The sequence below is a fragment of the Chaetura pelagica genome, unplaced genomic scaffold (assembly GCF_000747805.2).
Source record: "Chaetura pelagica isolate M959 unplaced genomic scaffold, ChaPel_1.0 scaffold463, whole genome shotgun sequence".
NCBI classification, from domain to species: domain Eukaryota; kingdom Metazoa; phylum Chordata; class Aves; order Apodiformes; family Apodidae; genus Chaetura; species Chaetura pelagica.
Genome location: NW_009952816.1, coordinates 312,137 through 324,175, shown reverse-complemented (window position 1 = coordinate 324,175; position 12,039 = coordinate 312,137). Strand labels below are relative to the sequence as shown.

The 12,039-nt window shown below is 48.6% G+C and overlaps 1 protein-coding gene across 1 annotated transcript; it reads left to right on the top strand.

Moving 5' to 3' along the window:
- Positions 1 to 488: 488 nt before the first annotated feature.
- Positions 489 to 7,419, top strand: SLC25A42 (solute carrier family 25, member 42). Its single transcript, XM_009995063.1, has 7 exons — positions 489 to 572; positions 1,670 to 1,781; positions 4,009 to 4,034; positions 4,819 to 4,985; positions 5,590 to 5,706; positions 6,186 to 6,337; positions 7,004 to 7,419. The coding sequence occupies exons 1-7, from the start codon at positions 489 to 491 to the stop codon at positions 7,327 to 7,329; spliced, it is 984 nt and encodes a 327-aa protein (XP_009993365.1). The 3' UTR covers positions 7,330 to 7,419.
- Positions 7,420 to 12,039: the final 4,620 nt, after the last annotated feature.

Below are 12,039 nucleotides of genomic sequence, written 5' to 3'. Positions count from 1 at the left end.
CAGGACTGACTGCTCTGGCTATTTTTTCCCATTTTCCAAGGCTGGGTTTTAAATTTCATTGTTGCCTTCTCCAGTATCAAGATGCTGAGCAGTCAGACTGAGCAGCAACCAAACTCCTCACTGCAAGTGATGGGAGAGGATGGAGCAGGATCTGATTCTTCTCTCTAGAAACAATGGATATTTAGCTGTTGAAACTTGCAGCTCAGCTCCTTGTGGGCTGAAGAGAGTGAATATGATCAACCCAGTTTTTACATAGCACCAAATTACCCCTACACACATACACTTGCACCTTAAAGGAAGGAATTGGCACCAAGATCCTAAATACTCTTCTTGGAGCTTGGGAGAGGGGTTTTTCTACTGAAAAGGGTCCTGGGAGTGGGTGTCTCCTCTTTCCTCAGCTCTTTATTCCCTGCCTATATCTTAACACTTTGTTCTTGTTTTCAATTTAGGAGCCCTAGCTCTTCTGCCCACTTGTAAGTGCAACTGGTATGGGTAATGGTGTGAGAGAAGGTCCAGTGGATTTCAAACAGCAGGATGTGGAGCCAGTTCCATCAGCCCATCTTCCCCCAGAGGTAAGAGCAGGAGATGCTGGATAGATGCAGTGGGTTTGAGAGGAGAAACTGCACAGTGACTGCTGTCTGAAGGAGGCATCTCAGTGGGGTTTGGGCTGCAGAGTCCTTGCAGTTGATGTGTAAGCCACATAACGTGGAGCTTTGCATTCTCTGAGGACAGCCAAGCAGTTCCAGGCCCCTGGGGAGAGGCAACACTCTCAGCTGACAGGCAGGCAGGGCTGTGCTCCCTCCTCAAGGTTGTGGCAGAACTGGGAAGGGAGCCATAAGTCCCAGTTTCTCTCCTCTTGCTGCTGTTGCTGGACTCGTTAGAAACACTGGAAGAGAAGGTGACACTGAACCTTGGTCTGATTTAGAGCAGGACTCAGGCTGAAGTTCACATGGTGCTTCCTTTGCATGGCTGCCCCCTTTGGCACCAGGCAGGCAGAGACTGGGAGGGAGGATGGAACAGGGCCATCTGGTTTTGGTAATAAACATTAACTTTTTAGTTGTGAAACATTCTGAAAAAGAGAGAGAAATGTGGATGCCTCTTCTCCATGAAAACTCCAAGCATATGAGAAGTTGATGTTCTTAAGCCTTGTCTTGACCTGCCTTTCAGTCTCTAACCTTCATGGTGTTGGATTTCAAGCTGTTTACCTCCTTGCTGCCCATGTGTTAGGAGAAGATAACTGCTTCCTAAATATGAGCTGTGGCAGCAATGTCAATAGCAAACCCACTTCCATCCCATTTATCATAGTCTTGTTTTGTTCTTAAGATCTTGGGAACAATGTGGAGATAGGGCTTGTGTGTCACTGGAGGGACAAGAAAGAAACTTCCCTTCTCTGTGTGCCTCACTCATGAGGAGGTGGTGGTTTAGCTCTTAGACATCTGAACAGGGAGAAAACAATCCATGTACAAGGTGACAGACCTTGGAGCTTGGCATCTTGGCAGACAAGTCTAGTCTTTGTGCTCCATGATCTGACCAGGGATTCACTGTGCTGGAAATTTTGATCCAGGTCCTTGAGAGAGGGTAAATGCTGCAGCAAAGGTAAAATATGACAAAAATATGACAACTTTTGCTTAGGATTCACTGTGTCATACTGAGCAGTGCTTTGTTCCAGGATAACCAGGAGAATAAGAAGGTACTCAACTCCCTGATGTCTGGGGCATTGGCTGGTGCTGTTGCTAAAACTGCAGTAGCTCCACTGGATAGGACAAAAATCATGTTTCAAGGTGAGTCCTGTTGGCTTTTGAAAAATGCTCTGACTTCTTTGTTATGAGAATCCAACCCAGCTTCTCTGAGGTGCTCAGCCAGCCTGTTCCCCAGAGCTTTGCCCTCCTTGGGTCCCCAGGGGCCTGGCAGGATGCAGACTAGTGATGTTGCTGCAAGGAATCCAGCCCAAAATCCTATTGTTTGATTCCTGGTAGGATTATTGCAGGTGTCAGTCAGCCCTGCATCTGGCCTGTACTGCTGGAGTCAAGACTCATGGTCATCAACAAGAGTTCTGCTATTTCAGTGTGACTCAGGCACACGTGTCAATGGGTAGAGAGGGGACCTGTGGCTCCTGAGTGTTGGCCACATGGTTCTGTGACAGCAGGGAGAGTTTTAGAGTGCACAGACACTGTGAAGGCAGCGTTTTGGGGGTGACTGGGAATACTCTGGATTTCTGTGTGTCTTAGTTGGAGAAATAAGGTGGGGAAGGACAAGGAGCAACATAAGGAGACGTACACTGAGCTGTAGTTTGACATGGAGCTGTCAGAGTGAGTCCAGAGGATCCAAGGGCTGGAACAGCTTTGCTCTGAAGACAGACTGAGAGAGTTGGGGGTGAGAAGGCTCTGGGGAGACCTTAGAGCAGCTTCCAGTGCCTGAAGAGGCTCCAGGAAAGCTGGGGAGGGACTTGGGACAAGGACAGGGACTGATAGAATGAGGGGGAATGGCTTTAAACTAGAGTTGTTCAGTGGGATTTGGGATTCAGCCCCATCCTGGGCTCTGTTCAGTTGCCTTGTGTCAGTGCAGGAGCTGTCAGCTGCAGACAGTTAATGCAGGAGCCATTTGGTGAGGCCAAGAATTTAAAATCTGGTTGACGTCCCAGATTAAATGAATTGGATAGGTTTAATCTAATCCCTGGATGAGATTTAATTTTGAATTGACTTCGATTTGACATGATTTTCATTCTCAGCATAGCAGGGGCTGAGGTCTGGCCTAGCAGGGATATAGATCAGGGAGTTAAAGCTGCAGGGAGATAAATCCTGGGCTGGGATTGTGTCCCTGAGCAGCTGCTGTGCAGTGGTGGGTACACGCTGTGCTGCCTCACCAGCAAAACACCTCAGGTTCATCTGAGGTTGGAAAAGTCAGGAGCAGAGGTGAGATGGAAACTGCAGAGCTGGGGTGAATCAACAGCTGTCTGCATAAATCACCTTTAATTTGTACAGGCCTGTGTTTAGAAAAAGACCTGCTTGGTTTTGCCCATTAAACTTGCTGCAAAGGATGGGATTCAAACGTGCCCATTCCAACCAATTTTTTAGTATCTAATGGATTATTTAGTCTCTTCCTCTCCTAAAGGTTTTTACTCTGAGGCATCTTCCTTGTCTGTGAAGACAAGGGTCATTTGAGTGTAGGAAGATTGTCCCTTGAACTAGAAACTGAAGGATTTTCCTGTGGGAGAGAGAAAAGAGCCCTTTTCCATCACTGAGCCAGCTGCAGCTGGTTATGGAGGTGTTGGGTTTTTTATAAAACAACAACAAAAAAAAACCCCACAGAAAAAGTGTTGAATTGCATAAAGGGGCAGCGTGGTGAAAATCTATTTGCATGTGATTGTTTGATACACTTGAGAGGTTACAAGTCTCAAAGGAGTTTGAAAGAAACTGCAACAGACACTTAATTGGAACCATGTTTCATTAGTGTTGCTGTGCAGGTTTTAGCCTGGGTTTCCATCCTGCTGTAGGAATGTTACAAAACAGAGCTGCTGGATGCCAAATAAATCTGGCTTCCAAATGCCTTGTGTGTTACACAGTTAAGGAGATGCTGTCAGTTTGAATGGAGGCAAGAGAAGGAACTTGGGTGTTCATTTGAGTTGTGCTGGGATGAAACTGTTCTTGTGTGGAGCCCCACGGAACAAACCCTTCCTTGGTTGGATTCTGGCATTAGTCTGGAACCTGCTCTGCTAATATAAGTGGTCTGGGCAGTTTTGATTGGGTTTTTAATGTATTTATTTATTTTAAGTTACTTTTAGTGCTTTAAATTGAGAAGTGTGACACAAACAGTAGGTGGAAAGATGAACCTGTGTGTTAAAGAGGCAATTACCAGTAGAAAATCTGTGTTTATTATAAAGAACCTGTATTTTCTCTTGCATTCATTCTTTTGCTTCCATTTTTATGCCCTAGATAAAATGCCTATCTAGTTTATTTCATCCATCTACATGTCTTGCAAGACCTAATGCTAATTTTTTTTGCTTTTTAGTGTCTTCAAAAAGATTTTCTGCCAAGGTGAGGTGATGTGTCTGTCTCTTGTTGACCTGAAGTGTTTGATGAATGGTAGTAATAGCCCTAACAGCATCTTTTGTTTGCATTTATTGAACTTCCTTGCTTGGGTTTTGTTAGCAGCACTCACAGTGGAAGAGCATAGAGGGAATTACTGTTTATAACACTGCTCTGGACAGTGCCCTTCTATGTTCATGTTTCTGTCCAGCACAGAGAGGCCTCAGTTCTCATTTGTACTCCAGGTTCTACCTGTGACCTGGTGTTGTGGCATCACTCAGGGCTTTGTTTTTTTAGCCTTCCTCTGGTGGTTGGGTTTTCTTCCTCCCAGCCCCCATTGGAGCTGTTACAGCATGTGCAGGAAATGAGAGTTTGGGAGCAGATCTCTTGCATGGCTTGTTGGGTGCTCTGCACCAGGGCTGTTCCCTGGGTGCTCTGCTAATATGTATAATCCAAATGGTTCTGTCTTAAACTAAGAAGATTAATTTGGGTTGAGGGATGGTTTGTGAAAACAGCAGTCCAGCTCTCTGCCTTGCCCCCAGAGGGGAAATGAAGATGTCTAGGATCTCAAACTCTCCTGTCTGCCCAACTCCAGTCCTTTTTTGCTCTCATTTATCTGATTCAGCCTCCCCAGAGAAGACTATTTAGTGTCTTGTTCTGGAGCCAGGGCTGTGAACAGCTGTGGGGTGGGACTTGGAGAGGTTAAGCTATAGGGTCACCTTCCCCCCCCTGGATTGTTTCGTCTCCCTCTTATCAGGATCTCCCTGTCTGAGCCTTGGTCTGTGTCCTGCAGGAAGCCTACAGGCTGATCTATCGCACCTACCTCAACGAGGGCTTCTGGAGCCTGTGGAGAGGGAACTCAGCCACCATGGTCCGGGTCATCCCCTATGCTGCCATCCAGTTCTGTGCCCACGAGGAGTACAAGCAGCTCCTGGGGAGTTACTACGGCTTCCAGGGAAAGTAAGATGCAGTGTGGCTTTGGTCCCTGCAGAGGAGGATGGAGCAGTTGGTGGGGCTGCAGGGAGGGAGCAGGTCTGTGCTCTGCAGGCCTCCTGGGTTGGAAGCTCTGGGACAGAGCTGTGGTGGCTTCACAGAGCAGGGTGTGTCAGGGGGCTAAGCAGAGGGCTGGGCTTCTGGTCTTGCACAGGGGAGATCTTTGTGAGGAGGTGAGCGCATGAGCAAGAAGTGGCCTAAACATTGAGTTAGCACTGCCCTGTGCTGAGCGTGGGCAGGCAAAACAAAGAGCTTTTCTTTGCAGGAGAAGCTACAAGATCCAGCCTTGTGCTGCTATCTGAGCTGTGTGTGTGGCCTGGGCCTCTTGCTCTTGGGCACACAGTGTCTGAGACACCCCAAGTCAGGCTTGCTGCCCTCAACACAGCTTTTCTCCAGAGCTTCCTCCTGGGGTGGCTGTGACAAACCACAGCTGCTTCAACCCCCACCCACCCAACTCTCTTTCAGGCAGGGCAGGGATTCAGTAGCTGATAGAGCAGAGCCACCCCCAGAAGCCCCATGGTGTGTCCATCTCCAGGTGATGTGTTTGGTCTCTTCTCTCACCTCACTGCAGAGCACTGACACCCTTTCCCCGGTTCATTGCTGGCTCTCTGGCAGGCACCACAGCTGCCATCCTCACCTACCCCCTGGACATGGTCCGTGCTCGAATGGCTGTCACACCCAAGGAGATGTAAGTGCCTAAGGAAAGCAGGTACAAGCACCACCACCAAATGCAGACTTTTCTTTTTTTCAGGTCAGAGGACTTTATTCCCCTTTTCTGGGTCACTTCTTGCTCAGAGCCTTTGGTGTAATAAACCTCTTACTGCAGGGCTCTGAGCACTGATTAAATAACCAGAGTCCTGGTTGTTCCAGGGGCTGGAAGGAGATCAATACTGAGAGGCCTCACTAGTGAAACCTGTGTGCTGGCTCTTTAGGAGGCTGCTGGCACCAAGCCTGCAGAAGAGTTGTGTGTTGTGATAGGGCTCCAGGAGAGCTGCTGACTGGCTTCTCCATTTGCAGACAGGCTTCTGGAATCCCCTCTGAGCTGTTTGACGAGTTCAGAGCCGAATGAATTAATTGCTGATCCTTCAGAAAGGCCTGTTGGAAATGTGACTGGTGTGTGCAGCCACTAACCAGCTCAGGTTTGGTTTCCCTGTGTCCACATGCCAGGTACAGCAGTATTGTTCATGTCTTCATCCGGATATCCCGAGAGGAAGGATTGAAGACATTGTATAGAGGGTTTACACCAACCATCCTTGGAGTGATTCCATACGCTGGGCTCAGCTTCTTCACCTACGAGACACTGAAGAAAATACATGCAGGTAAAGGCACCTTGATTTCTTAGAAGCATGAAATGGTTTGGGTGGGAAGAGACCTTAAAGATCATCCAGTCCAACCCCCCTGCATGGGCAGGGACACCTCCCACCAGCCCAGGTTGCTCCAAGCCCCATCCAACCTGCCCTTCAACACTGCCAGGGATGGGGCAGCCACAGCTTCCCTGGGCAACCTGGGCCAGGCTCTCACCACCCTCACACTCAAGAATTTCCTCCTAATGTACAACCTAAATCTCCCTCATCCAGTTTTAATCCATTCCCCCTTGTCCTGTCACAACACACCTGTGCAAGAAGCCTTTCAGATGGAAGATGTGGGCTTTTGGCCAACTGGAGGTGCTTGAATTCAGTGGCACGAGCCCTTTCCCTGGCCTTGAAGCCAATTGCAAAGTTCTGTGCTGGCACAGGATGCCTTGTGCCTCCCTCTCTGCAATTCCAGACTACAAAGAAGACAAGTTGCAGAAAAGCAGTGTCTGTGTTCTGCAGAGGAACAAGGAGGTGCAAGTCCTGAGTGCAGAAGGACTTGGCTCCACAGCCAGTCAGTGAACAGGATCTCGGGAGCTCTGGCGCTCGGTCCTCTGGCTCTCAGCCCACTTGACCTTAGCTGTGTGTTCATTACAAGGAGCTTTCTACACTCTGCTACTTTCTCTTTCCCAGATCACAGTGGGAAATTGCAGCCATCCCCTCCGGAGAGGCTTTTGTTTGGTGCCTGTGCAGGCTTGATTGGCCAGTCAGCTTCTTACCCCCTGGACGTGGTTCGCCGACGGATGCAGACGGCGGGGGTCATGGGACACACATACAGTTCCATCCTTCTCACCATGCAGGAGATTATCAGAGAAGAGGGACTAATCCGAGGCTTGTACAAAGGACTCAGCATGAACTGGGTCAAAGGTCCAATTGCAGTGGGAATAAGCTTCACAACCTTTGACCTGACGCAGATCCTTCTCCGTAAATTACAGCACAGCACTAATGTTGAAAGGTAGTAGCTTAATCCCCACAGCCCTTGCTGGGGAAAAGTGCAACACGTGTAGAAACAGCAATGCTAGTGTCCCCTCACTTTGTACCTGCTCTCCTGCAGCCCACAACTTACCTTTCTTGTTTGGTTGTTTGGGTTTTGGTTTTTTTCCCTATTGTTGGATTTATTTTTTTTTTTCTTTTTAATGAGCCTCTGAGTTACTTGGAAACCTCAACCTGAAACTAACTTTTTCCTAAGCAAAATCCTTACAGTTCTGCAGAACTGAGTCCTCTAAAGTAGCTGCCTCCCCCTTCTGTTTTACTCTTTGATTCCAGGAGTGGAGCCTCTCAAACAAACCTGTGCTGCTGCTGGCTCCTCACCTGGGCTCTGTGGGCAGATGAAGGGGTGGATGATGAAAGGAAGGACTTGGTGCTGTGGGAATGAACCCCTGGGTCTGGGAAGTGACTGCTGCTCCTGATAGGCAGTTCTGAGTTCCTGAGCGTATCTTAGCTGGGAGCAGTCTGCCAAGTGCAATATTCCAGGTTAGTCTCTTGGGAATTCCAGATTCCTCTGACCTGTAAGCGTTGGTCTCCATGAAGCAGGACACAGCAGGATTGAACAGGTCCAGGTTTTGTTCTGGAAGTTGAATGTGAGTTCCAGCTGGACATGCTGCCCTTTTTCAAATGTTCTTCTCATTTTCTGGGTTTTGTTGCATAAAACATCCCCTGCTTCCCATGTCCCTCTGAGATTACCAAAGACTGTAGACAGCAGGGGAGGGAAGTTCCGAGTGGTTTTGTAAATCAAGTTCTGGTGTTTGTTGTCAGTGTTGCTGAGCAGGGGCTGTGCCTGGATTCACAAACGGGATTGGATCAAACTGCACTTGTGCTTTTGGGCTGCCCAAACCCTTCCCATGTTGTCGTGGTCTTCAAGGCAGCATTTGCTGAGGGATTGGACAGACTGTAGCATCAGTGCACTAGAAAACAAGTATTACAGACTCCAAACATAAGCAGTTTTATCCTTCAGTATTATTGTTGCTGCTTTCAGTGTGATGCAAGAACAAACATCTCCAAGCTGTGAGATGCAGACCTCGCTGTCCCACCAGGCTGTTCACGTCTGGTGAGCTCCTGGCCCTGCTTCTGAACAACCTTGTTGTCTTTTGGTGTGTAGATTCATTAGTCCACACCTAAACCCACCTGCTTTTTCTCCTGGAGTTCTCCTGGCCCAACTGTGTCCTTGGGAGAACAGGCTCCACAACCAGTATTGACCTTTCAGAAACCATACATAGTGCCAATCATTTCCAGTTGCAATTTCAAATCCATATTCAAAGAAATGGGAGGTTTGGGGGTGGTTTTGTTTTCTGTTCTATCCCTATATTAAATGTGAAGTGCAAGAGAGATCAGAGCAAGCTTTAGACCTCTCTGAGAAGCAGATTACATAAACTAAGATTGAAAATCCCTTTCCAGCTGATACAGCCTGAAATGTACAAAAGAAAAACAAGGCATAATTTAACAGCTGTCCTTTTCTAGTGTGTATATTTTAGCCATTATAGTCTGAGCCTTGTGTCATGGCTTTATTGATGAGGCTGGAGGTAATTGCACAATTGGTAGGAATAGCTTTCTCCTTTCTTTTGTCTTTGCACTTGTTCTTTGAAGCATAACTCGCTTCTAATGCCAAATATTTCCCGAGGAATTGAGCACCTACACTTCCATTTTGTGGCCATGGCAGAGAGCCAGTGTACTGAAGTATTGGTGTGCATGTTGTTCCCAGAACACGTGGGATAGATCCTGCTTTAATGGTTGTGGATGGGCGGGGTGTTCACCTCAGTCATTCCTGCCTCTGAGCCCACAAGGGATGATTTCCCTCGTGAAACTTGCCCACAGTCACTGATTCACCTTGTAATGAATGTTAGGTGGTGTTTTAAGAGTCTTTAAAGATGACAGCCATGACTTCTGTCTATTTTTTGCTCCTGTTGCAAGTGGAAGGTGCTCAGCTGCTCTCTCCACTGGAGTGAAGTTTTGTTTAGTCCTTTACAAGAGTGCTGATTTCTTTTCTCCAATGGAGAAGCCAATTACTTCTGCTCTTCTCTTTACCTTGTCTGGCCCAGGGAGGAAATACCAGGGCAGCTGCACCCTGCCCCAGAAGGGAGGTGCAGGGCAGCAGCTGGGTGTGTCAGCAGCTGGTTGTGCCTGTGTGTGTGTGACTGGGTGTGCAATCCATGCCACATTCTCAGCTTGGAGGCTGCCTGTCCAAAGTGCAGTCCTTTCTGCACAGCCCATGGGTACTATGTGAAGACCAGAGGAAGCTGAGCTGTGGCATCCAAGTTAGAGCTCCTTTGCTCTGCAGGATGGTAGGTCAGTTCAGAGGCCAGCTCAGCAGACCTTGTCTTAGGAGGTGTTGAGCATCACTTAACCCCTGGGGCAACAGAGGTGGCTTAATTCCTCCTGGGTCCTGACTGAGAGAGGATTTACACTGGATAACAAGCCTCTTGTTTGGGACTGAACAGGAGGGTAGATCTGCACAGATTCTGCCACGTCAGGAGTGTTACACCAGGGGAAGGCCGTGGAGGAGGCATCACCCACCTTGCAGGCAGCTCCTCTGGAGCCCTGGGACTCTGAGCTGAGAAACAAGACCTGAAACACAGCCAGACTTGGAAGCACTGGGCTGAGACAAGTTGTTCCTTGATCAGCAGCTGCACCTGATTTTAATTAAATGGAATTTTAGCCAAACACCTTTGTCTAAGATTTGCAGGCTGAGGGTTTGTTCAGAGACAGATCTTTGAATTCTGTCTGTAGTGGTTTTGGTGCTTTTGTTTCTTGGGCAAAAGTGCTGAGACTGACTGTGTGTTACTGCTTTGGGTGGTTTCAAATAGCATTGTTGGTTGGGTTTTTTTTGCTTCTCTGATTTGAATGTAGAAAAGGAGAAACAGAGTGTTCTCTTCCCTCCTCTTAATCCTTGCATGAACTGAGATGTGTTCCAGATCTCTCTGCTGCCTGGAGTGAGTGTCTGAGGAGGCTGGGGCATGCTGATTGGGGAAGGGAGCTGCCTGTGTGCTGGCCAAGAAGGCCCATTGCCTTTAACTCTGAGGAAGGAGGCAAGTCTAAGGAGTATTGCCTAGTCCTTCTTTTCTTTAGAACTTCTTTACTACCCCAGATTCCCCATCTTTTGCATTTTATTCTTCCCAAATTCCTTGCTTTTACTTTTCAAGTCCTTTTTCTCACTGTTCCTGAATGCATTGCTGCCAAACACTGACTTGTGCTTCTTTTTTTTCCTTGTCTACTCTCCCTCCTTCTCTGCTTCTGCACTTTTAGTCCTGCACTAGCACTTCAAAAAAATCAGGTCCAATGAAATGCACCCAAAAATGACAAGAGTTGCAGCTTTGATAGTGATGCCCAGACAACCCAGCTCTGCCTCCCACTCACAGGCAGGGATGTTTGTGGGGTGGGGAAGGATGTTAAAGGCACTAAATGATGGGGCAGGTTTTGTTGTTTGGTTTGGGGTTTTGTTTTCTTTTGAATGTTCTTGCAATACTTGTCCATCCTGGCACCTTTCCTTCTCCTAGCACCTTCCTTCTCAAGCTGTGAAGTGCTGCTGCTTTTCTTTTCCTCTTTTGGTACCTCCACATGATGCCCACTTGCTCAGTGACAGGGGCTGCTTGCTGGGCTGGTTGCCCAGGGTTGAGGTGGTTCTTCTGGAAGCTTTGGAGGAGGGTCAGTTAGGGAGCTTGGAAATGTGAGAGGTGGGATCTGAGCTGATTTCTTGCCAACCCCTCTGCCCTGCAGGCCCCATGCAGAGCTCAGCTAGTTCTTGGGGGAGGTGGAGCTGCCTGGTGGTTGGCAGGACCGTGGTGGGAGGATCAGAGGAGGTGTCACAGCGGGTCAGTGTGGGGTGGCAGTGTCACCCCGTGGGAGCTGTCCCAGCAGCAGGGGCAGAGCTGCTGTGGAAATGTAGTGGTACTGGAGTTAATTTCTGATGGCCCTTCTGCCTGGAAGGGCTCGAGCACCGTCATCTTCACCCTCTGGTGTCTTTTAACACAAAAGCAGACGAGGCATGAAAGGAAACTTTGAGCAAAAGCACCGTGGCAACCCTGAGTGAGGCTGGTGCCCATCCCAGGAGGAGGAAACACCTCCCATCCCATTCCCAGCGCCTGACCAGGGCACTTGTGCTCCCCAGGGAGCCAGGGGGTGGGTCACAGCCCCTGCCCACCAGGACTGGGCCAGGGGAGGACGTGGCTTTCCTACAAAACAGCCTTGTTTTTTGGGTGGTAGGGGCTGGTTCCTCCCTGCTCCCCCTCGGGTGCTGCAGGGTTCCCCAGCACTGGGCACTGCCTGTGTGGTCTATGCATAAATGAGCACAAACACTGTTAAATGCCTTTTGTGTCCTCACCACCCCTGTGTGTGTGTGTGTGTGTACGTACATGTGTCAATTTTGACTGCTTTTCTTGGATCTGGAGTTCTATTTTATTGCAGTGAAAGACACTTTGTTATATAATGTTTATATATTTTAAGATTTGTGCCAAGAGAGGATGTATATTTAATAAAAAACGATCGTTGACTTTGCAGGCTCCCTGAGGGGTCTCCAGCTGGTGGGTTGGGGGGGGGCTGGTGCTTGGGGGGGGCACTGATCGAGGGGTCTTGCAAGGGTCTGGAGGGGTCTGGGAAGGGTCTGTGAGGGGTCTGGGAGAGATCTCGGGGGGTCTCGGCAGGGTCTGTGAGGGGTTTTGCAAGGGTCTGGAGGGGTC

What these genes read in the sequence shown, in the direction of transcription:
- SLC25A42 (XM_009995063.1), top strand. Translation starts at nt 489, where the DNA reads ATGGGTAATGGTGTGAGAGAAGGTCCAGTGGATTTCAAACAGCAGGAT. An exon ending in GACAAAAATCATGTTTCAAG is followed by an intron (nt 1,782 to 4,008) that starts GTGAGTCCTGTT and finishes TTTGCTTTTTAG; the next exon opens with TGTCTTCAAAAAGATTTTCT. An exon ending in ACTGAAGAAAATACATGCAG is followed by an intron (nt 6,338 to 7,003) that starts GTAAAGGCACCT and finishes TCTCTTTCCCAG; the next exon opens with ATCACAGTGGGAAATTGCAG.